This window comes from Petromyzon marinus, chromosome 4 (assembly GCF_048934315.1).
Source record: "Petromyzon marinus isolate PM22_M1 ecotype Great Lakes invasive population chromosome 4, UKy_Petmar_22M1.pri1.0, whole genome shotgun sequence".
NCBI lineage: Eukaryota > Metazoa > Chordata > Hyperoartia > Petromyzontiformes > Petromyzontidae > Petromyzon > Petromyzon marinus.
This window is the reverse complement of record NC_133670.1, coordinates 19,131,950-19,157,973: the sequence shown is the minus strand read 5'-3', so window position 1 is coordinate 19,157,973 and position 26,024 is coordinate 19,131,950. Positions and strand designations below refer to the sequence as shown.

Sequence of the window (26,024 nt, the reverse complement as noted above, 5' to 3'; positions counted from 1 at the left end):
GATGTTGTCAAGTTGTACCGCTTGTTGCTCCCGGGAAGCTTCTTTAAGAACCAGAAAATACATCGGAGAGCTATGCAGCACACCTGCAAAAGCATACGTCGTAATAGTAGTATTCTTATGACGTTGAACCATCTTCGACTAAACTTCACTTTTTATTTTGCCAGGTAATGCCCACTGAGCTAGACAGCTCTTTTTCAGAAACGACTTGGCCACAAATTATAGCTCGCCGAAGTGACGTATCGTGTGGAAATGTACACCAGCCAAATACTCTAAACGCGTGATGTTCATTCTAAATGTGAAGGGGGAAACCGGAGGACCCAGAGAAAAATCCACGTGACCACGGAGATAACACGACAACTCCAAATAGATAGGCGTCAGCGTCGGGCTCGAACTCACGGCCTCCTGCATAGCAGGGGGGAAGGTATTTTCGTTAACATCTCGCCACCTCGTATATCCCTTAAGACCTTGGCTGGAGTAAGTTGCTTTTAAACCCAGCGTCTATGATGTGTTTTTTCTCCCCTTCTACATCGGGTCTGGCAGAGCAGACAGCGCAGGCACTTGCTAGACTGGCTTTCTGGGCTGCAACCCACCTAGCTCACAGAATCCTGAACACGGCACCCTGGCAAGTGCCTTGGCGGTGTCACAAACACACGTCACATCAGCCCGTCAGGCGCAGGGTTACTAGTTGTATTTTAGCCGAAAGCATAAATTCCACTACAGTATATATAAAATAATCTGCTATGAATGGAGCCCTGTTTATGCCAACTCGCTTGCAAATCCTCCCGAGGGTTAACGCTGGGTTTCTTGGTCAACACCTGTGCAAATAAAAGCCACAGTTCTTTGCCAACTGCCACGCTGTTTGGTCGAGATATTTTTTTAAACTTGCTTTTTGGTCGACGTGTATGTGTGTGTGTGGGCCAGTCCCTGTGTGTACCAGTTCAGTTGTGCGTGTGAATGTGTACAGGTGTGAAAGCATGCAAACGGTTTAACATCTGGAAAGTAATATATTACTTAACGACTTTGTAAAAAGGTGAAATTTGATCGCAATGCTATGATTAACACAGCAGACTCACTCGGCATTCTGCTAGGCTAAGCAAACTTTTATTTATGTTTCTGGTATAAAAAAACTGTGTTCACAACCAAGAGCTACAAATATAGAAAAGTGTAATGTGTGACGATTACCGTAAAGTTTGATAAAATTATAATACATTTAAAATTACATAGGGCTACCAAATCATCTTCACTATAGTGTTGTCAACTGAAAAAAACTAAAACTGCAATATACAAATGTGAGTTGTATATTTCAGTGGTTTCAATTATTGTAGGCTTCAGCAGTAATCATTGTTAAAACTTATAATACAAACTATACATATACCAGCACAAAGTCACCATACAATCATGCAAAACAGAGTAGATTATGCTTAACTGCATGATTCTGAAGTTGTTTTTTTAAAGGCGGGATAATAACTTGATTAACAAACTAAAGGTATTCACCCGGGCAGTGTTCCATTATGCAAAAAGCACCCTCATCTGAACAAAATATATACCTTAAACCTAGCATAAAAAAACCCTTATTTTTACAGCAAACAAATCATAACACATATCATAGACGACACAATTACATTTCCAGTCAAATAAAACCATATTCTTACTGTAGGACTCCACACAAATACTAATGTGCTCTACATTTGCAGTTATCATATCTATCATTTATCTTTGCATGTCGACATTTCAAAATATGCAAATCTATATATCTAAAAAGTTTTTCTGTGCAAATTTATAAGTGGTCACAACCTTGAACAAAGTTGTGTTCAATTTCACACCCTACTCTCCCGTTCTTCCAAATCATCATTTACAAAAATAAAATATAAATGTACAGTCCTTTTATCCCTCACTCTGTGTGGCACTTACGATGAAATTGTGAATAAATGCCGTGGTAAGCAAACGAGAGTAAATATAAATAATTGTGTATTTTAACCAATTTCAAATGTGTACAGAATTACATTTGCTTTGAAAAGTTACAAATCACAGCTATGTGCCTTGTAAATTAATAAATTATTGCAAATGTGATATGAATGATATACTGCAGAAATGCTTACCCATTTAGCCATGAGTTGCTATCTGTCGAGAAGGGCATGACCATGTCCTTCGTGTAGGATGTGGATATTTCCACAGAAATCCCATTCATCAGTGATGTGTCAACATAATAAAACGATTGGGCAAATGTACGGTTCGTGCTGCTCACAGAGGGTAGTGACTTTTCTGCCGCCGCCTCTACTGCACTCACTGTGTCCTGGTGTGACATATTGGTATGGGTGATAGTGCATTGTACTGCAGCTTAGAAATAATAACGTTGCCGCTGTCACTGCTGCTGCTGCTACTACTAATGATACTGGTGCCGCTGTTGATAGTTTGATACTACTGCGGATGCACACACAAGTGTCCCTGAGTGTCAAACAGTGGTGTGAGTTGATAGAGAGTTGTGCAGTGTAACCGCTGCAGGCCTCTCGGCAAAGTCCCCCAAGTATTCCACGTTTTCTGCGGTGCTGAGCATCACGCCGCCATTCTGCCTGGGCCTGCTTTTGGCCGGCTGCATGTTCAAGTACTCCAGGTTGCTCTCACTCGTCGCTCCGGAGCCGGGCGCTGGCCGCTCGTCACATATCAACGGGCAGTCGGGTTCTCCTGCCGACGATGTCTTGTCCTGCTCCATGTATTCTGGGTTTTCCATTGGGCTGGGAAAGTCGTTGACGTAGATCTGCTGATCGCCTCGGGGGCCGTGCGCGACGGCCGACGGGCTGACCAGGTATTCCGGGTTCTCCAGCATCAATGAGGGGTCACCTGCGATCGGGTTCACGTATGTCGGTAAAGGGATGGCATGGAAAAACTTAGGTCAGAATGAGCCTTTAAAATGTTGCATCAGTCGGAAAACTATTTTTTGCATGTTTTTATCTTGGATGACTACGTTGTTATCATTATCAATGTGTTAGATTTAAATGACAGCCTATTGAGACAAGTCTCTCTTTTGCAAAGATAACCTGGGGGGAAATACAAGGGGAATTATATTAAATACATTGTGACGAAATATATTGCAGCGCTGGATCATGAGCGATAGCGATGGCTTTGGGAGACATTCATAAATCAATGGATTGTATCATGGCCGATGATGATTAGGATGCCTAAAATCACCCAGAATGCATTCGATCTTTTCAGATCTCGGACACTTAACAGGGTTGGGTCTGGATAGTGTCTAGATGGGTGACCACTATGCACAGCAGTTTGTCTTCAACTGCTGCAGGGCCACGTCTAGATGGGTGACCACTATGCACAGCAGTTTGTCTTCAACTGCTGCAGGGCCACAAGGTGGGCAGCAGAGAGCAATGCAGCAACATCCATTATTGTACTGTGCTTATGTGCTCAATATCCACTCTCCCCACCTTCATCGTAGCACACTAATCAACGTGGCGAAGTATGGTCACGACCTGCACTGTGTGGGGAGGCTCTTTATTCAGCAATGTATTGACAAAAAGGGCTGTACGTGCATAAAATTACGAGACAGAGTTCAATACACGCGTGTAAGATTAAATATAACTTTACTTAAAATCAAGGTTCTAGGACCCATATCTTAAAGAGGAGGTCCTTACCTGTAGCACCTAGCAGTTCAGCAGCATTGATTCAAGCAATCCTGACTGTTGATGATACACTATATGTCAGTCCACAGTTGGCGTCTACTGAATAAATACTGCTGGAATTATGCATTACCAGAAGGCCATGGGGGCCGATGGATTGTGTAACAAAAACATTTCCATCATATTTTTTTACGTGGAGACACAGGTATATGTTAAAATGAGGAATATAGTCTGCTTATCCGTTTTGCAAAAATGAAGAATGATAAAACAATATAATGGCGTTGCGCCCGAGAATACATCCACCACAGAGACTGATCAATGAAATCCGCTCGTGTTCTTGGGAGGAAGGAGGGGGGAGCTTCATCCAGTAGTGGATGGTTGGTGATGATAATAATGATCAAATCACCTGTAATGGATCTGATCTCATCAGATCTCAAAAGCCAGGCAGGGTTGACCCTGGATATTGTATCGAGCAGCGGGGAATTGTTCATGGCTGATGACGATTAATTCCAAGTGTGTGTGAATATAAACGTGGCACGCACCGGATTGGAGCCAAACGGGGTCCGGCGGGACATCCGACTCTTCTTCCGTCGAGGGCTGTGCGCCGGGCGACTTTAGGTAGCGCAGGCTGTTAACCCTGGGGACAATTCCGCACTTGGTGGTGGTGGTGGCGGCGGCGGCGGCGGCGGCCGCGGCGGCGGCACCGTCCATGCCCTTGGCCCCCTGCTCGACCCCGTCGTGGCGCACGCTGCGGCCGAGCCGGGGGTGCGGGGTCACGGGGACACGGGCTCCGTGGCCCCCATCCCGCACGGGGCCCTCGAAGGAGGCGGCCCGCCCGTGAGCCCGGCCGGAGGTGCCACGTGACGACGAGCGTCTGTCCGCGAGCAGGGGCACTTGCTGCACGCACGCACGCACGCACGCGACCACGCTCCGTGTTTAGCCCGCGCTGTTGGCTCGCGTACGTCACCATCAGTTGTGTGAGGCTGACATACAAGTACATGTCATTCCACTGTTGGATGAGGGCCTCCCTGTGCAATGTAGGCCGAGGAGGTTATTTGATTATGCTTCACCATGTGGGTTGGTGAGGGCAGGCAGCATATGCGTGAAAGTATGGATGTACAGTACAACAACACAACAATGCTGTCCACCAAGTGAGATGGTTGAAAGTTATCTGCCTGTCACCTTGCACAATAAAAATACTCAAGTTGGTCATTATTCCCGCAGAGGCCAGGGGTCGGCAACCTGGGGCTCTGGAGCCGCGTGCGGCTATTTAAGGGCTGCTTCGTGACGTAATTTATTAAGCAGCCACCGTCTCATAGTGACATGGCATTGCCGATTTTGAAATGTTGATTTTTTTTCTTTTACCGAATCCGACCCCTGGCCCAGGCCAACATCTCTGGCATGGTCCTTTGATTGATGTGCATGTCCAAAAGAATAAGGGCCGTTACATTACATAGAAGCCCTGTCAAAGGGTTTTTCTAGCACTGTTAGGTGGAACTCAGAAACAGGGTTCACGGTGTACTTCTTGTGCATCACTCACAGGCTTTTCGCAACATCGTCATCACACTTTGCATCACCACTGTCGCCATTAGCAATATGGAGCCACAGCTTCCTGCCCTCCTCTCTATTCTCTGGCTTATATAGTCCCCCTTTATATAGCAGGAGCTGAGCCAATTACCCAGGCACACCTTGGGTAACGAATGCCCTCTCCCCCAGCCCAAATTTGCACAGTCAATCTGCCACAAGGCCGTGGGCTTAACAAAAGCAGACGCCTCTTATAAGGCAGTGTTCATGATGAATGTGGTGAGATTTTTTTGTATTTCTACTGCCAACACAGTCACTTGTTTTTTTTTGTCTGTCATCCGGTCATCACTATAACACGTTACCTCTCATTACAATTGTGAACGTCGCATCGTTTGCGTGACATTGGATTTCCAGGGAAAAAAATATGTATTTTTCCCTCGGTTTCCTGGACTTTAACGTAAATTACGTTGTACTTCAAATATGCTGCAGATAATGTCATTTGCATGTGCATTAAACGGTGAAACTAAACTTACACTGTTTGTTGGTGACGTTGGAGCAGCCGAACTGTCTCCGTTGGTCTGGAAAAATAACAACGATCGGTGTTGTTAAAATATTCAAACGTAGTCGGTAACCAGGTGGCCTGTGGGTCAGTGGACTAAGCCGGCACCACCTAGAATCCCGGGTTCAATTCTGGATCCTAACCACCCATGATTACACCGTGTTCTCAAACGTAGTATGCGTTTTTTTTCTCTGTAGCAGGGCATGTTGGAAAAGTTTAGAGTCCCTAGAGTCCCACAGTGTCAATCAAATATGTCACAGACGGAATCTCAGAAGTAGTTCTGTGATATCTCCTTCCGTGGGCCGTTTTATAATTCAATGTTTTTGCACCGCTGTGTGAGAATGCCTTAAAGGCTGCTTCTTTCATGACAATGCGTTTTAACAATTCGGAAAACAAAAACTTTTAACAAACTATTCTCTATGTGCTTCTTAGGAGATGTTTAGTAAACTGAATCATCATAATCACAATTTAAACAATCCAGAAATGGTTCACTACACAGCATACACGGAAGACTATCAGATAAAGCAACTTACCAACTTACCCAAGGTCTCAACCACCTTGAACGGCAATGTAAATTCCTCAGTCTCTAGATTACGAGCCACAGGACTAGCTCTCCAAAATATAATATACCTTGGAAGTAAAATATATCTTAGCATTTAGTGGAGAGAAAAAACATAAAAAAAAAATGCAGCTTTAGTGCAAAATAGAATGTGCCAAAACCGGTCAGGAAAATTATTTTTTTTAAAAACCCCTTGTGAATTATGAACAGGAAACTCAGCAGTCGACAGACTCTACATAAAATGCTCCGGAAAATGAGGACGATCAATCACCAGGCACTACTCTGTAGCCAAAATGGCTAAGCACGTGGTTATGGATATTTATTGGCGAGAGGGCACTGCGGCGTCACCGCGGTGACCTCATGTGCTGGCTTCATCTCGGCGTTCTCACCACTGCAGATGCCCCCCTTCTCCGGCCTGTAGGAGGAGGCTGCAGTGTAAAGGGCTTAGTATTGAGGTACTCTTCTCCATCCACAAGGTCCTTGAAGTCATCCTCCTCCAGCAGGGCCTTGTAGAACTTGCTGACAAAGGGGCTGGGCAGGTCATGCACTCCATCTCCCTGCAGCAGAAAAGTCAGTGCAGTCAAGAGGGCCGCACTATTTCCCAGCGCTCACTCTACATCCAGTGGACTCTGCTCGGTGGCTTAAATATACGCTCATGCTTTTTGGTGATTAAAGGCAGCTGCGAGCTGTGTACATTTGTAGGCACGTTGACCTGCACTCACCTGGATGACCAAGAACCTCTTTGGATCACGGGCCATCTTAGAGAAGTCTGAAATAAGCTCGCTGAACCTTGGGCGTGCCTCGGCATCGATCATCCAACCTTAAAATGAATAAGAAATACAGTTAACATAGGGTCCGGTTAAATTTCCATGTGTGGACGTATACATTATAGAAGAACCTCAAGCTGGAGTGGGCACATATGGCTTACATTTGACCATGACCATGTACACATCAATGGTGCAGATGGGAGGCTGAGGCAGCCTCTCCCCCTTCTCCAGAAGATCTGGGATTTCTCGGGCTGGAATTCCATCGTACGGTTTTCCTCCAAACATCATCAGCTCCCATACGGTAACTCCTGCAGGGACCACAAGCAACAGCAAACTCTCATTCTGCTTTGAAGTCTGCGTGTGGTTCAAACAACTTTCTCTAGAGCACTTTGAAAATAAACAACTTTCATTCAACAAAACAGATCGTATTCTTACCAAAACTCCACACGTCACTCTGGTGAGTGAATTTCCTGTACTGTATGGATTCCAGTGCCATCCACTTAATGGGCATCTGAGGAAAAAGCAGAACTTTAAAAATGCATAATTCCAAGCGATGTATTCTAAATATATGCTGGTTTTGCTATTTATGAGAATCTTAAGCAGGGCACAGCTATTTGTACAATTGCCAAAGCATACTCGAATGTTGTCTAATAGCCATTTATGACCATTTTGGGTTTTCAAGAATTTGCAAATGCCTATTCTTAGTTTATCCTACAGGGAGATACCTATATATTTAGTTGGGATCTTATATCCCTATCGCCATCATTCATAAATTATCTCAAACATAAGCTTTATATCAAACAATGGCTCGACCTATAGTCGTGACATGAAGAAATAAATATTGCTATCACAAGTTCGGAATTTTAAAAAATCCCATTTTACTAAAGGCAAGAAAGAGAGAATCTCGCCACCCCATATAATGGTGGTCGCGCATGACACGCGCATGACACGCGCATGTGTGCGCTCATAATAATTTAGCACATTAAGTCTTTTCACCATTCTTGTGAAGTTACATTCAAAGTTACACATTTTGTAAGTGCTCACAATTTCCATAGATTCAAAGGTGCGGGAAGCCACAGACAAGGGGAAGGCAGCCAGAACTGGCGCCAACAGTTGCAGAAAGCTATCGCTGCGATTTATCAAGACAGTCTGCAGTAGTTTAACAGTTTGGAGGCGATGTGGCTGTGTGTAATTCCAATGAAGTAATTTGCAGGTAATTTTTCAAATGTGGAAAATCTGGAGCATGATGCAGGCACATGATTTCCTACTCTCTTCGAATGACGTCATGGGATCGTTAATGTCCACGGCCTGCCAGAGTTGAACCGCAAACATCCACAAAAAGCGGTGAACTCGCTACTGCTGGACCATTTGGACCATGTCTTCACCTCGAAGATACGGGTGCATAACGATACTGCTAATGATGATTGTTCCTTTAAGACAGTGAATAATAGGAATGCCTTCACAATCAGTGTGATTAGGGACTGTGGGTCAATGCCTTAGGAGCAGGCATGAGAAATACCCCACATCGTGCTGCACAGCTCCCTTGTTGACATTACGGTGCCCAGAATCTCGCAAAGCCCAGACAGGTGGCCCAGCGGCAAGGCGAGCGCCTCGCAATTGGAAGGTAGCAAGTTCAAATCCTGGTTTTGGGGTTGACTCAACCCATCGACCCTCTGGGGTAGATAAAATTAGTATGCACTTTGTGGGAAAGTCAACAGTGGTTATTCTATCGATAGACTCACGACCACCATAAGATGCAAAATAATATGACATTATAATTCAATGTCCTTCTTGGGTCAATAAAATAAGTGCCACTGTGGGACGTCGACGTTCAATGTATAAAAATATCTGCTAAAGGAATGGGAAGTTTCCACCCAAGGCTCAATACTGTTTCATTAATTTTACGTCCATCATCGCAACTTAGATCAATGGCGATCATTTGTGTGCCCGGCCAATAGTGGCACGTCAATCATCAGCCGTGCACAGCTCCCCCTAACAGACAACACTGGAGCAGCTGAGCGAGCCATCGTCTGCTCTTCGTCGCAGATGTGCTTCGAGTTCCGGGTCCAGCTGAGATAGCAACGATGACGTTGATAAATCACAAAGATAGCAATGCACTCGAAGCCAGTTGTTGCGTTCAAGGACTATTTAAAACACCACAGAGCCATTCGAGTTAATTAAGGTGTTCTCTTCAGATGCCAACATTAACCAATCAGTCTTTATTTTACGTGCCAATATCGCCCTCAATAAAGTAGGCATCAGTGTATGCATGTTGAGCTTCTTTTGCACCGTACGTAGCCAACCGTGCTAAACAGAGGTGCGGGAGAAGGAAAACAAACTGAACACAAAAAGCAGTTCTAAAGAAACGAGTTTTCAATTTAGATTTCAAAGTGCACAACTCCAGCAGTACAGGGGCATGGAGCAACATGAATGAAAAAAAAAGAAAACCTATCACGACCTCAGCGGCTAACACAGACCTGCTGGTTCGCAAGTTGAAGAACCCATAATCCTACTCCTACAGTACTTCCGCAGGCCTTGCCGCACGACTGGCAAAGGCTCTGTGCTGCGATTGGATCCCGGCGGCGGTGTCGATCGTCACCTTGCCCCCCTCGGCGTGGTACTCCTGCTCGTCACCGTCGAGCAGCCGCGCCAGCCCAAAGTCGGTGATCTTGACGTGGTTGACGGCCTTGACGAGGATGTTGCGTGCAGCGAGGTCGCGGTGCACCAGCCGCTGGTCTTCCAGGTAGAGCATGCCCTGTGTGGGGGGGGAGGGGGGGCGAGGAAGTGGGGTCAAAGGAGCAAATGGGGGGGGGGGGCAGGAGGTGCCACGCCGCTCAGCTTCACACACCAGGGTTGTCGTCTGTCCTGGTTCGTATATTTTTGACATAGCTCTCTTGGGAAATCTGTATAAGTTTTACCAGGACGTAAAAAAGTACCGCTTTTGTCAGCTGTTTAATATTACACCACTTAACACACAGTAATGCGTTACACTACTGTGACAGTGAAATATTCCTCCTGTGACCCCGTGAGGCGGCAAGGCTAGCTCGTGCGAGCATCACTGGCGTAAAAGGAACGGTATGCGGAAAGGGATTACAAACACTGTTACTACTGGATATATCTCGGCTGAGTTCTTAACCTTATGCTGTCACACACCGGTGTGCGATGGTGCATGCCCACATTCTAGTGCCCTCAAGGCAAAATGGGGCCGCTAGGAGTGAGGATACCACATTGCCCACCCCCGTGGCTCCAAAATGTCAATAAGCGGGTCACTGATGATAACGATGATGATTATAATGACTGGAAGGGAACAGAAGGGGGGCAAAGGAAGAACAGCAACGGACAAACGAAACCCATGGAGACAAGTCTACTGGACATCTGTGAAACTACCGGACATCTGTGAAAGTAAATATTCTGATTCTGATCGAGACGGTGGATTACCACGGTGGTACGCACCTTGGCGATCTGGACACACCAGTTGAGCAGGATCTGCGAGTTGAGCTTGTGTACGTGCTCGCGCACGTAGTCGAGGAGGCAGCCGTGCGGCATGAGCTGCGTCACGAGCTGCGTCGTGGAGGTCAGGCAGATGCCCAGCAGCTGCACCAGGTATGGGTGCTCCACGCGCGCCATCAGGTACGCCTCCTGCACGCATGAGATTGGCAACTTTTGGGACAGGCTACCTAACGATACGAGCGCGACTCCCTCTACCCCTGAATCAAAAATTACGTTCGAGAAAATAAATATCCATCAACAGACACGACATCACCACGCGACGAAAGGGTGACACCGGCTGATTATGCCACTGTGCCCCACTGGCATGATCCAATCAAGATCAACCCTTCACAATTAGTTATATATTTATAATACAGGCGGCCATGGGAAATCAGAGCCCCATTCATATAGCGATAGAGTGATTTGGTGCTTTTTGTTTAAGTGCTGTAAATATGGTGCTGATACAGGGTTATTATTTATAGAACATTGCAATTATTTTGTTCCGTATATGAAACTCCACAGGGTATTGAGAAATACGAGGTGATATCGGCACTCCCTTGGTGTTCCATTATCTTACTTGGTTATAAATAAAGGATGTGCTGATAATGATGATTGAGGACAATGAAGATTATCGTAATGTAATTATTGATTAATAATGATAAGGATGGATACAATGCCTGCATGTTGTGCTCGGCATTACACTTGGATCTACCATAATAAGCATCTCAATTATCATCATCCGACACGTCAAGTGTTCTTTCACAGCAGTTTCTGTGTATATGAATAACTGCAGCCTTGCACCCAGCCTCAAAAAGCATTTGGTTACAGACAGCATCGGTGCAATATAAAAACAATTGCAGATGATTTTCCCAATATGGAATTATATATAGAGGGGAAATGGTTATGCAGTGATTCGTACAATGCACTAAGATCCCAGAAAACTGAGTTCGATTCCCATCCACGGCTAACATCATTGGCGTGTCATATCTTTCCTGTCTCTTGATATCACACCTCCGCTTCATCAACCCACACTGACCAGTATGGCTAAGTATGGTGTAACAAACCCCCACGACTGGCATGGTATGGGAGGCCTTCATCCAGCAGTGGCTTGATAAAGGCTGTAATTGTTATTTTATTACACAGGAGTCTTTATCTATAGTGTATGTGTGGCACATCAGTTGCCGTTGTGTAAAGCAGCACTGCATGGTTTAAATCTTGCGCCAGTCCACTGCGTGGAATGTGATACTTACGTCCAGAATCTCCTTGTTGGCCTTTGGAGATGTGGCTTCTCTCAAAACTTTGATGGCAACGGAGATCTTGACCGATTCTCCCTCGGGTATCCATACCCCCTGTCAAGGACACAACAACATGAAGTCACTGCTGTCAGTGACATTAATCAGAAAGGCGGCCGGATGGCTCAGTGGTCAGAGCACTGAGCTGGTACTGCTAAGTTCGTGGCTTCAAATCCTGGTGATGTCCTGCGATTAAACCACGTTTTCAAGTGTAGTGAGTTGATGCTCTTAGCCCAGACACCAATAACTGCACACAAAAAAGGCATCATGTAAAATGGGTTTCTGCACTTAAGCTGGCTAAATTCCACATTTTAGAATTAAAATATTGTCATGGGATGAACATGACTATGGTATGCAGAGCGCATGTGAAAGTGCTGCCCGCTATTATGTGGACCAGAGGTCACTTGAACGGATCTCAGAGATGTCTGCTTCCATGGGCCATTCTCCAACATGAAGGGTTGCAAAGATCCGATTAGATAGTTTGTCTAATGAAATGATGCCGAAAGCACAATCGGGATAATATTGGGGAAGAGTTACGCTTCATGTTCTAACTTCTCCAGATGAAGATCTGGCAAACCAGCTTTTAATAATATAAATGCAGGCAGCAAATTGGAAAACAAATATCGCAAGCTTCTCCACCCCCTTTCTCCACTCCCACACGGTCCCTCCCATTAATGGATCCAGGCTGTCCATTATGTCAGATGTTTTGGTACAGTATGTCCCCAAAATATTTTTTACACTTGCCAAACACCAACGTGCAGTATTCATCTTGCATGAATTAATGCATAGTGGGCCCATGAGCATTCATATTTACAAAGTGTATGAGATGTCGGGAGCAGGGATACAGAGGGAAACCGAAATATGTCTTGACTTAAAGCTTTCGTGACTGCATGAATTCATACTCTTTGGGTCTTTCGGTAAAGTCACGTGACTTTATCGAAAGACCCAAAGAGTATGAATTATGTCTGTAGGAAGTTAAGTACATTCGTCCTGCCCTCCGTGCACCCCTCCACTTGAATAAAGTTCCCCTGTACATTAAGCAGTGCCCGACCTTAACCTTCTTCCATTCCTCTCTAAAAACGCTCACCTCTTAAAGCTCCACCTCTTAAAATTCCACTTTTTTTTAAAATTCCACCTCTTCTCCATTGCCCATTCTCTTCCTCTCCCCTCCACTGTTTCCCTTCCCTTCACTCCCTTTTCATGACCAATAAGCACCATCTGCCACGGTCACCTATTCCTCAGCCCCTGCAACGTCCCTGCCATCTAAATCCTTCTTTTATTTTAAATGTTTTACACTGTGCTTATCACCTTGAGTAAAGGTGCTCTATACATATGTAGTGACATCAGCGATGTCACTGTATGGTGCCGGACCGGAAGGGCCGTGGCGTGCGATGCACCATCATCGCGTACACCCCGTGGTGGGTGTAGTACCAGCCCTGGCGGCGCTTGGTGAGCGCTGGGATCGCGCAGGCACCACGCAAGGCGTTCAGTGCGTTCTCCCACGAGGGGGAGTGGGAGAGTGTCAGCCCAAGGACAGGGTTGCCCTGGGCCATGGCACTCTGGTTGACCCTGCAGACACGTGATCTAGAGCAGCGGTCCACAACCTTTTTGGCACCAGGGACCGGTTTCGTGGAAGACAATTTTTTCACGGACCGGGGAGGGGGGGTTCATCATTGGGTCTTTCCCCATTTTCAAAGAAGCTCTCTAGCTACGTTTGTTTTTTACTCATTTTGACAAGGGTTAGCTTGTGGGCTTTATACCAAAACTGTGACTGAGACAAGTGCGCAGTGCGGGAAAGAGGCGCGGACGGAAGTGGTAAATAATAAAATAATGGGCGGGCCACGCGCGGACTCACCGTTCACCTCCTGCTGTGCGGCCCGGTTCCTAAAAGGCCACGGACTGGTACCGGTCCGTGGCCCGGTACTGGTCCGTGGCCCGGGGGTTGGGGACCCCTGATCTAGAGTGTCCACAGAGAGACCCCAGGTGGGGGGACTAGGGGGTGATCACATGTCCGGGGAGAGCTCTCGAGAGGGATCGAGGGGGGGCTAGAAGGCTCCAGAAGGTGGGCGGGGCCAGGGGCGGAGCGGCCCCGACCCGTGGGGGGATATAAGGTGGGGTCCCTGAGAGGGACCGGGGTCGCTGCATTCTACAATCTGGAAGCTCTACGTCTCAAGCTGGAAGCTCAACATCTATAAGCTGGAAGCTCAACATCTACAAGCGGGAAGCTCAACATCTACAAGCGGGAAGCTCAACATCTACAAGCGGGAAGCTCTACGTCTCAAGCTGGAAGCTCAACACCTACAAGCTGGAAGCTCAACATCTACAAGCTGGAAGCTCAACATCTACAAGCTGGAAGCTCAACATCTACAAGCGGGAAGCTCAACATTTACAAGCTGGAAGCTCAACATCTACAAGCTGGAAGCTCAACATCTACAAGCTGGAAGCTCTACGTCTCAAGCTGGAAGCTCTATGTCCTACGAGGCAACCACGTGGTTGCGGACCCGAGTGAGGGCCCGACCCTTCGTAGCAGTAACTCCTCTGTATAGTGTAGTTAGCTGGGTGGTCACCACCCTAGGCTGTATCTGGTGAAGGGGCAGTTACCCCTTTGTGTTATGGTGTTACAAATAAATGTGTTGCCTCTAAAAGGAACAAGGTCTGCGACTCAGTTGGACTAACTACACATATAAAACAGGACATTTTCTAAATTCATACTTCACAAGCCTGATTTGATCTCACATATTTAAAAAATGTGCACTTTTCCTGTTTATTATAGTCTGGTTAGTTTAATATGCAAACCTTGTACACTGTTCCAAAGGCCCCTGAGCCCAAGACTTTTCCCTTTTTCAGGTGTGTCTCCTTGATAATCCGTAGCTTTGATTGGTTTGGAACGGCACCGCTTGGAGTTAAAGGCTGCACCAGCTGAAACAAGAAAACAGACAGAACAAATACCCGTTACCATTTCCCTTCAAAGACAAAAGCTATATAAACGTACCACCACCATCCATAGTAAAATGAGCCAATTGCTCAATTCCAGAGTTATAAAAGTATATTTGTATTCCTTGGATCTTGTGATACAACAAACATTATGTTTGTAGACACGTGTGCAATGCCACCATTATAGGGTGGATGAGGATGGTGCGTGCAAAAGACCGCTCCTTCACCTCGTTTTCGATGTACTTTCGGAGGGTTTTCTTGCGACGTTTTGTCTGCTGCCTCTTGAAGATGAAGATGCCCAGTACAAGTACGACGATGACAAACATGATGCTCAGGACCGATAATATCACCACAAGCTTCATGCTACAAAACAATGAAATAGGAATGATCACTTTGATACATACATTGATTCCACCACTGCTCACCAAATCATTCTACCCTCCACCAGATCCCAAAGCTCCTGGGCAGTAGACACGCCACCTCCAAGATCTGCCCTGACAGCATCCCACCATCTGGCCTGAGATCTTCGCCTTGGTCACCAAATTCATGGAGACCTCTCCAGTGCCTGCCTCATGAATCGGCCCTCCCCCATCCTGCACAGGTCTCACCTAGCGTAACTGTTTTGCCTTCTCGTATCTACAACACTTAACTGCCACGTTATCTTCCAGACTTTTGAATTGCTTATCCTGTCTTACCATAAAATTCCGATCATTTGTCTCAGACACCTATGCTCAAATGCCAGGAACTTACTTTCAAGCTGCTTATTTAGCATCCAGGGGCCCAAGTACCGAACAGCTTATGCACAAAAGGGTGACCGTAAGTTTACATGAGGTTTTGCGAGTAATGGGGAGCAGACAATTTCTCCATTAGGTTACAAACACAGACAAGCACACTTGGCACATCATCATAAACACACGCGCAGAAACACAAAATTCATATTGGACATGCGTGGTGCGATCTTCACCTATGTTTGGCCATTCCACTGCAGTCTTCTGCGTTTGGTCCTGTGCAGCTGAAAACATCAGGGTTGGGGGCGGGGGTCAGGGTGAGGTAGGAAATGAAGGTTACAATAAGTGACTTCATTATAAATGTGGAGCACCACAACAATTTAACACAATGCACGAATTCATGCACACGACAAGAGGCGTAGACAAATGCTCCGCTGCTCACCTGTGGATGCAGCTGGTGTGGCAAGGCATGCAGATGTTGAACGCGTTTGGGTACTTGTAAATGACCGTGTTGTTCTCTCCCTGGATGCCGCTGGGGCATTTCGAGACGCAAAGTGGTCCCTCCTTGAAGTTACGACAAGCGGAGCAATTTTCTGATCCCTGCAGCAAGCACCGCACGGCCGTCAAGTTAAAACTAAAACAAAAACCTCCTAGAACTATTATCCTTTGCTAATCAGCTATTTATGGCAGATGTAAGAAAAGTTGACAGTATCCACATGTGAACAATGGAAGCACTTGAAGATGGTCATTGCTTTTTGATATTCACTGCTTAAGCAGGGCAGCGAAAGGAAGTAAATTAAATTATGCTATACCTGGTTGATTTGAAGTTTACAATTTACTGTTGCACTTCTAATGAATGGAAATGGTGTGCACATGAGGTCTGCACAAAAGGCACACACCCTATGAGCAAGCATGGGAATCCAACACCAATTCCACAGTGTCAATTCTGCATATGAGGTAAATTCCCCCTTCATGAGGTCAACACAGGTGGAACCAGCACCATATATTTGCAGGAGCGAAATAACTCACTGCTGTGTACTAGTTTCACATAGTTTCATATTTCGCTGCGCCAAAGATCTTTGGATTTGGAATTCCACGATTATTTGCGCGATAATGCGTTCAATCTGTTATGCGTTATCGCAATGTACCGTGCGTTGTTCGGCCTTGTGTCTGAAGTTTCACTCCACTGCTGGGAGCTTCTTTAAGAAATTAATGCCGGATGAATGTCCCGGCATCCTTGGACAGTGTGTCAGGCAATACGTGGCACAACCCGAAAACACATAGGACAGCAGCAATACAGCACAAGTGCGAAACCCTAGGCAGCAGTACCTCAGGCCTTTTCGTGTACAGGGAAGTTTGGATTTACGGCCACCGTCATTTCCTTACGACAACACCATTATAACCGAGACGAATAAAAAATCCCCATGCATTGGCCACTGAGCGAAGGTGGCTGTGCATGTGAGCAGTACAGACCGGGCCGTTGCAGGTGAGATTGTTGTTCACAGGAAGGCACTCCGGATTGCACGCCTTGCACATGTTCCCATCGGTGAACTCCCGCACCTCCCTGTCACACGCACACTGCCACCATTAGGGCCACCATCCGAAGCCAGAGGGATTACATTGTATATCTATAGAAGCAATCAGTGGGAATGTGAGTTTCCACGTGATCATATAAAACTTTACTTGCTTGATTTATTATAGTAAAGGCATCTATTACCTACAAGAATGCAGCACTGTTGGACTACACGTACCACAGACCGAAATTGGCCTTAATGTTTTTAAAATAAATTTTCATTTGCAATATTTAACAGGCCAATTGAACCCCGGTGGAAATTCTGAAGCGTGGAGATATTCGTGCTGGAATTACATTGAGAGACATAAAATGAACGCGTGAATTACAATGCATGTACAGGTTAATGACGCCATTCAGACCGTTCATTAAAAAAAGTTTGGGGGCTTGGGAAGAACACGTCGCTAAATAGAATGATGGCAGATGGTCAAGAACAAGGAGGGAGTGGTAATCAAGGAACGGAATGTGTCTGAGAAGACATCCACCAAGAACATTGTGACTAAACCAGTTCGATTGCAGGTGATATTATATATCACAGAGAGATGCCACCAGATTGTGTAGGCCTTCACCCTACAGTGGATTAACCATGACTGATAATGATGTCGAATGTCTTCATTGCATGAAACTAGAGGGCATTCAAGGAAACGATCTGCTGCTCTTGATCCAGTGATGGCTAAGATCTTAAGTTTTAAAGCAAGCTCCAGCCAAATGGAATGCAAGAAGATAAAACACCTGCTTAAGCAATCGTGGTGTGGATCTCTATGTGTAAAAACAAAACGTTGGGGATTCCCTTGATGTGATGCAGGTTTAATGCAAACTAGATTTATATGAGGGTTATATGCTGTGCACATACAGCTGAACATTTCCTGGGTAGAATACGAACAATGTTGGTTCCAGTCCAATGTGTCACCCGCAACTAAGTTATCAAATATCCCGGTTTCACCGGAGCAATCATAATTTAAGAAAAAGTCGCCCCCTGTGTCCTGAAGCACATGTGGAAATTCGAATTTTTTTGTCCTAGTTTCAACTTCATGCTTGACTTACAATAAGGACAGGATCACCGGAGCAGTGAGTGAGGTTGGCAAAGGAGTGGGTGAGGCCTCTGAGCCAGTCGGTGGGGGCAAACATCAAAAAGAGTCCACCAAATGTTTACATTTATTTTCTTTACCCAGGTGAGGTTGGGCTGACAGAGGAAGGGGCTACCAGCTCATTATACGTTGAGCGTCCAAGAAACGTGGTAGCTTTACACACAACACAAACACGTTGCACCGGCCCTTGGCACACAGGTGCTACTGGTGGCAGGTCTCAGTGGGGTGACGTGCAGTGCTCACCCGTGCATGAGGTTGCAGGCTTCCACGCACGTGCGGTTTCTCTGGAAGTGCTTACAGGCGAGGCACTGCGAAGGCCCGGGGCCCCAGCAGCCATCGGTAGAGCACAGTACATCGCACTGCTTGTCTGGGGAATTTGGGGAACACACGGCATCATCAAGCTAACAGGGACACCCACACACACTTTGCGGTTGAAGTGGTGACATCGCTGAGCGGTAAACACGTTTGTTGCAGAGGTTCGTGGTTCAGTCCCAACGGCCGCCCTAGTTAATAATGCGGGTGGATTAACCAAAAATATGGTAAGTCTATTTGGCAGTGGGACGTTATTCGAAAAAGAGTGGACCCTGTGTGTCGGCATGATAGTTCACATTTGGGGTGCCACAGTGGCAAGATGTTAACTACCTCACCTGGTATACAGGAGCCCGTGGGTTCGACCCCGACCTCGATGCCTTTATATTTGGAGTTTAGATTTAGCGTGGATTTTTCTCCGGGCACTCCGGTTTTTCCCTCCACATTTATAATCAACATGCGTTTAGAGTATTTGGCTGCAATACATTTCCATGCGATAAGCCACTTTGTTTAGCTATCATTTGTGGCTAGGTCACTTCTGAAACAGAGCTACATAGTTCAGTGGGCCTTACCTTGTAAAATAAAATAAAAAGTTTTTTCGTAGTTTATCATTTTCCAAATCATAATATAAATCTAATTGGGTAAAAGCACGGAGCAAAATTGTCCTATACTTCTAAACTTTAGCAGGCTACACTAATCTGCGGAACATAGACCATTGAGAATATTCTTGTGCTTTAAGAATATCACGAATAGGAATTTAGCAAAATTATTTATTTAATTATAAACCACTTTTAATTGGGTTCAATGCCACCGTATGAACTGAGTTGGAAAAACTGACTTCTCAGTCAATGAAAATGAGGTAGCTGTATAGTTATTTTTCCCGTTGTTTGTGAGGAATACATTTCGGAGATGCTCGAAAATAGCACATTTTGTGGATAATGACAATGGGCTTTTTATTGAATTCCCTTAAATAAATATGCAATAAATAAGCAATGAAATACATGAAAATTATCTCATCACTCCTCTCTATCTCCATGCAGTCATGTAGAGCTACAGATGCGATTCTCGGATAGCCAAAATCGCAGATAGCAAGTTTGTGAATGACGAGGGAAGACTGTACGGTCCAGAGGGCAGAGCACTGAGAAAGCCACTGTGGAAATACCGGGTTAAATTCTGCAATCACCCAGCTTCAAACCGTTTCTCATATGTAGCGACTTGAGGGGTCTCAGCCTGGCCACCGATGACTGCCTAAAAAACCCATTTTGTAATATTTGGTTTTGACTTAATTTGATAACAATTCCAGCTCCGTGAGTAAGACAGTTACGGTTTGACTGTCACGTGACAAATAACTATGGGGTGGAGCATACGGCAAAATGTAACTCCCTTTGGTTAGATAACAGACAATAACATACTCGTTGTTTTTTTCGGTAAAGTCACGAATGTAGAAAATTATATTATTTTAATATTATTTTAATATAATTTTCTACACACGTGATTTTACAAAAAAAAAACAATGAGTATAGTAATTTATGCAGTCACAAAAAGCTTCAATTCTATATTAGACAATAACATTCTGAAATGGTCAGCGAAAAATTCAGCAGTGCTACCAATCCGTGGCCACACGGGCACGGTGCTTGTTTTTTTTACACTGTGTGAATACTCTCCCCACATATAGCCGCTCTTTACAACAAAAAAATACATTATCTACAAACAACATCCTCTGCAATATCAGGTCACAGATCCGTGTGCTCATGGTAACATGCAATTTGCAGCATACCACAGTTTTTGTTGTTGTCCACAATTTTAATCAGGGTAGATGTTGACCCAGTCAGACGGGTCCAATTCACAGAGTTGTAGAAGCACAGCTTTTTGTTCTGCTGAATTAAGATGTTGCCTTTGCTGATCTCTTGCAGAGATTTCAGATTCAGAGATGTGATATTGTTCAGGTTAGAAATTAAGAAAGAATACTCTTTAGAGCTGTAAAGAGAACCAACAGAAACACACACAAAATAATGTGAGTACAAAAATTACAACGATCTGGCGATGGGCATAGCAGCCTTTCCTCATTTACACCAGGGCTGAGAGCTTGACCTGTATGCCCAAGCGACATCGACAGATCATCCGTCCCTCATTTTGTCTTGCGGTAACATCTGCTTCGAGTTTGTTTAACATTGGCCATGTCGAGCTCCCTCTTCCCCGAGCCTTTTAGGTTTATTATGGCCCCCTTTAAACAAAGTCTCACTACAGATTTGATATTTAATCAATAAAGCAAAACCCAACAGTTGTGTTTACATTTGCTAAACAACATAATAGACGGCATTCCATTGTCCACGTTGAGTGCTTTCATGCAATTGTAAAGGGTATGTATTCGTTCAATGTATATTTTTTTGTAGCTTAAACATTACCTTCTCAATTCTCTGCCTTGCACGACCCTGAGGTTTTCGAAGACCCCAAGATCCGGTAACTCTTCGGGCCATCCCTCGATGTTGAAGTATCCTGTGGTATACATTCTCTCAGTCAATGCACTGCAGCATTGCTAACACACAGCTGATCATTAGGCATGTATCGACAGAACAAATTAGGGGAGGCAATACAAATTACACAGTATAAACGAGATAAAGACGAATAGATGATTGCATTCAATTGTGACCCCAATGAGGGACAATTAATGGAATTGTTGCCGGGTAAATATCGACAGTAGATACCGATTGATAATTATAAAACACTGGCTGTACAGTGCCATTGATTAAATATACCACTCAGTACACAGCATCCTACATGTCTTCTCTTTCACGAAAAAATATTACGCCTCCAGGGCATAGCTGGTTTAGCGGCTGTTGCAAAATGCATCCAAGTCGATTGACCGTGGCTGATCGTGATGATGCCAAGATGCACCTATCTTATAAAAGTGACATTTAACAGAGTACTTTAGAAACGATTGTGCTTCACATTGCAAAAGGTGTCTTGAATGTCAGATGCCCAGCCACACCTGTTATTTCCTGCACGGTTCTGAAATAGTTCAGATGCTCTGGATTCATGCGTTCTATTCGTAAATAAGGATCCCTGAAACAAAACGAGAACAACAGGAAAAAAAAAAGAACACGTGAATTGCCGAGTGAGAAACCCAACATGCAGTCCCTGCATTAAAGAAGAGTTCCTGAGTTCACACCGTGCGCATCAGTGCTTTACAGTGGAAGGTGGCAGCCTTCACGCAGCCCCACTCTGCTGAGTGACGAATCATGACGAATGCTGTCAATGCAGAGACCAAACATCGATCATCAATCTCCAGCGCAACAACACAAGCCATGCCAACAGCCCTCTTCAGGGCAAAACAACGCGCCAGATAGGCCCTGGGACAAGGATCCTCCAACTGAACATTAAGGGACTCTCCCAGGGCGAAGTCCGAGTGTCTCGCAATAGTAATGAATCACAGGGGATTACACTTCGCTGCTCCTGACGCAGTTATCTGGCTCGACCACCTGAATGTGAAATTGTAATCTGTTGCTCTGTAATATACATCTGCAAGGAAGAGGGGGGAGGAGGGGGGAGAGCAGCTTGATAATGCGTGTGAGATCGAGGCCAAGCTTACCCGTTGATGCCCGGCTTCTGAATGACTAGGTTTCCTCTAATTTTTGTGCAGTTTTGAAAGAGGTGGATATTGGCAGAGTTGATCGTCTGACTTTCCTTCAGGCTCCCGGACCCTATTCCGTCACACACTAGCACAAAGATACCACACGTTAGATTATAATAATCATAAACAACCCCGTGTAAAAAAAAAACTTGGAAATATTTACCTTTGGTTTAAGCTTCATCAATAAGTTTTACTGTTGTCAATATTGTACTGTGCACTGCAGAATAGTACTTTGGGTGGTGTTACATATCCTTGCAGAACAAGTTAAAATTGTTGCTTGTAAATGTTATTTTTAAACACTCGTAAAATATGATATTGAATCAAGAAACCATTAATTTGGGTCACTAGGTTGCATTATGCAATGTAGACAAAACAAATAATCCACTTTGCAGAAAGAATTGTGTTCGTCATTTAGCGACTGCTTACGTCGAGAGCAATCAGTGACCTTGAGCAGAATGTTGTTAAAGAAGTTGGAATTCATGTGCCTTGTGAAAAACAAATAGTTATCACATGGCACCCAGTGTGTGAGTGTACAGTCGAGAAATTCACAATTAAGGAGCTGTGCTGTGTCCTAGTCTCCAGCACATTCGAAAATAAAGATACTTCTGTGTGTGTGTGTAGAAACAAGGTTGTAAAAGAGCATGATGGGTGAGATGTACCTGTGGGACAGGTGTCACCGCAGGCGGTGCAGTGCTTAACCCCACTGCTGTTTTCTACTTCCATTTTATTTGCGGAGCACGAGCGAACACATGAGTTGGAGTCCACCACAAAATGACCTAATATGGGAAACAAAAAATATTAGCAGACTTTCTTTCTTCGTCTCCACACACACACACATATATATTTTTAAACTTCATTCATCGGCATATTCCGCGGAAGCATAGAGGCAGACCTCAAACCTTGGTGATTATGGGAAAGAATACTGTGCTCAAATATCAGACATGCCATAGAAGTGGACAGTGCAGTTAGTACAGTGCATCACACAAAATTTACGGGAAGCACATTTCTCTTCCATGAATAAGTGCCCAAACACTTAAACACTGCAATAACAAAAATCTTGAGTTGAATTCTTGACCAAGGCGAACAACCCACACTGACCAGCATGGTGAAATATAATCAAACTAACCCCTATGACTGGCACAGTATGAGGAGGAGGCCTTCATTCAGCAATGGATTTGAACTATTTTGGTATTATTTAAAAGCAAAATATTTTAAACTTACATTTAGGTTTTGTGGGGACAAACAAGATTGTATGAATGAGACAGGATAAACAAGAAAAAAAGAAGCAGCATTAAACAAGACAGCCAAGATGTGATAACGTATTTCATTATTGAAATGAATGGCAACTACAAATGACGGACATTAAATGCCTATAAAATACATCTGTTTTTAGCACATGAATGACAACAGAGCCACCATTAGGTGCTCTGCAAACTAAACAATTGAATAAGTTCCACATTGATACGTTATTACTTCATTAGCTTGGCCTTCTCAGATGCAACCTCACTATTGCATACAAGTTAATGACTTCAAACCTACTCTTGAGGGAACTTAATGTAGGTAACTTATCTGCACGTTGGATAGAGGATGAACCTCACGGCAAAGTGTTCACAAGCATAGAAAGAGGTTTTCTTTTTTTTTTAAACAACGACTGACATGGTGCCCAGAAAACTCAACGTAGCACAAATGTACGTGCATGCGTTCTGGGCAGAATTAGCCAATGGTTGCTTATGATTGGATGAGGGTCAGCGCATGGGGTCAGCGTTTTTGAGGCTCGACGCGAATCCAATAGAATGTTAATTTATGCAGATGCATCGAAATGCATCTGCATCGAAATGCATCTGCATCGAAATGCATCTGCATCTCTCCAGATGCTGCGTGCAAAGAAGAAACCCAGGACAGTGAACCATGTGAAAACACACCCAGAATGCAACTAAGGCTAAAATATAAAGTTGCAACCCCTTGACATTTCTTGATCAAAGCCACTGCTGGTCGAAGGGCCTCCACACTTTGAGGTAGCTGACGAAAACCCCTCTAGGGGCATACTTTGTCACGATGGCCATCGCGAAATGGAGTTTACATTAGAGGCAAGAGCCACAGACAGAAGAGGAGAGTTTGAGAGCCCAGATGTGAACAGGGGCAGGAAGTTGGATGACTGGCGGCGGAGGCGGGAGTGGGGGAATTCTAGACAGCGAGCAAAGCAGCAGAGTGATCTCCGAGCAAAAAGCATCTTGAGCATCCAAGCAGTTGCGCCGTATATTTGCAGCTGCGCTGCATAGCTCTCCAGTGCATATCCGGGTTGCCCGGCACGTATTATTTGGCACGACGTTCGACGTTTCGCTCCTGCTGCGGGGGGAACTTCTTCAGATCGCAAAGTTCCTGAAGAAGCTCCCGGTGCTTTGGGAGATGAACGTCGGACACCGTGCCAAACAACAACAAACACACAGTGCAACCAGAAACCACGCTGGAGGGCAATAATAGAGTCGTTTGACGCGAAACATTACAAGAGCTAATGACGAGCAACTAATATATACAGAGTGCTTTAAGAAAAAATGTTAACACTTATATAAGACTATCGTATTTAACGGAACAGAACGGATAATAATACACTGTAACATGATAACAAATGTAAGTTAATAGCTTCAAAAAGTCAAAGAGTCTCCACTTGTTCGGCGTCGTCGTCAACGCGTGCGTGGAATCTTCTCCAGGTGGTCTCCAGAGCCCGGAGGCAGATGGTCTCGTGGCATTGTCGCAAATCCTCGGAAGTGTTAACATTTTTTCTTCTTTGGTTCTTTCGGTAAAGTCGCGTGGAATGAGAATAAAATAATAAATTCTACGTGACTTTACCGAAAGAACCAAAGAAGATGAATCCTTGCAGTCACGAAAGCTTTAAATCGAAGTGTTAACATTTTTTTTTTTTAAGCACCCTGTAGAGACACTCACTTGGGCACTTCTCCAGGCAGGTGGCCCCGTAGCTGTACTTGCCGTGTGGGTTAGGCTCCTGCTTTAATGAGATTTGGTTGTAGACCTCAGGCGGGGGGCAGCGCTCTATGCACGCCCCGCTGTCGTTGACGTTCCTGCACGCCTGTATTCCACGAGACAAAACGTGGGGCCGCAGCCCAACGGAAACCATTCCCGACCCTGATGATCGTGATTTTTTTTTTCGCGTGTGTGTGAATATAAATGCGTCATTAAACCCTGCCACCGCCACCACCACCACCACCACCACCCGACACAGCCAATTTAGTGAGGTTTGTCCCGGCCAACAAAATGTGCGAGTAAATTACGACTAGCAGTAGTAACACACCGTGACATTTCGCTGGTGATTACAAGCAGCTTCATCGGGCGATTTTTGCGCTCGAGTGAAACGGCCTAGGCCATTACGCCCTTCACGCCACCAAAGCCATCGTGCCCACGTGGAGGAGCCACGGGAGCTGCGGGCACATGCTGTGCAAGTGGCTGGCTAGTGCAGGTGGGAGAGCGGACGTAGTGGTTACTGCACAGGGCTACAAATCCAGCTGCCCGAATTCGATTCCCGGCCGTGGCAAGTATTTGAAGCAGTCACGGGGCCTCCCCTAGGTCATCTTAAATGAGTACCCAGTGCAGTGTGCAAACATTAGCAATGGGATGACATAGGTGGCCGGGGGTGGTGCTCGCCACAACCACTAACACGTGTCCTGTGTCGGCCTTCATAGGTGCTCGCTAACAACCCTTTGCTCCAACAGCCTGTTTAGGCTATACGGGGCATCTTTGTCTTTGTGTGTGCCACTCACGAAGCAGTCGGTATCCAAGGGGCCGGTACAGCCACTGGCGCAGTACCGGTGGCAACAGTTGTTGGAGTCGGGACCGTTGCAGCGTGAGTCGCACTGCTTGGCGCAATGCAGACTCGTGACTAAAGGCAGACAGACACAGTTAGTGCACCCACAAGACCGCATGCACGCTTAAGTG

The 26,024-nt window shown here is 45.3% G+C and overlaps 1 protein-coding gene across 1 annotated transcript in view; it reads right to left on the bottom strand.

Annotated features, from left to right (window-relative positions):
* Positions 1–1,079: 1,079 nt before the first annotated feature.
* LOC116938537 (receptor tyrosine-protein kinase erbB-4-like) overlaps positions 1,080–26,024 on the bottom strand; it is a 64,706-nt gene continuing 39,761 nt past the window's right edge. The window contains exons 6-28 of the mRNA XM_032945721.2: positions 25,850–25,968; positions 25,020–25,161; positions 22,736–22,852; positions 22,035–22,161; positions 21,435–21,508; positions 20,851–20,941; positions 20,223–20,422; positions 18,380–18,503; positions 16,952–17,042; positions 15,921–16,078; positions 15,715–15,762; positions 14,978–15,113; positions 14,613–14,735; positions 11,775–11,873; positions 10,489–10,674; positions 9,635–9,790; positions 7,471–7,546; positions 7,197–7,343; positions 6,991–7,088; positions 6,658–6,825; positions 5,684–5,728; positions 4,169–4,523; positions 1,080–2,838 (exon numbers count right to left, since the gene is read on the bottom strand). Coding sequence (XP_032801612.2) covers positions 2,453–2,838; positions 4,169–4,523; positions 5,684–5,728; positions 6,658–6,825; positions 6,991–7,088; positions 7,197–7,343; positions 7,471–7,546; positions 9,635–9,790; positions 10,489–10,674; positions 11,775–11,873; positions 14,613–14,735; positions 14,978–15,113; positions 15,715–15,762; positions 15,921–16,078; positions 16,952–17,042; positions 18,380–18,503; positions 20,223–20,422; positions 20,851–20,941; positions 21,435–21,508; positions 22,035–22,161; positions 22,736–22,852; positions 25,020–25,161; positions 25,850–25,968 — 3,266 coding nt within the window. The 3' untranslated portion in view covers positions 1,080–2,452. The remainder of the gene's footprint in view (positions 2,839–4,168; positions 4,524–5,683; positions 5,729–6,657; positions 6,826–6,990; positions 7,089–7,196; positions 7,344–7,470; positions 7,547–9,634; positions 9,791–10,488; positions 10,675–11,774; positions 11,874–14,612; positions 14,736–14,977; positions 15,114–15,714; positions 15,763–15,920; positions 16,079–16,951; positions 17,043–18,379; positions 18,504–20,222; positions 20,423–20,850; positions 20,942–21,434; positions 21,509–22,034; positions 22,162–22,735; positions 22,853–25,019; positions 25,162–25,849; positions 25,969–26,024) is intronic.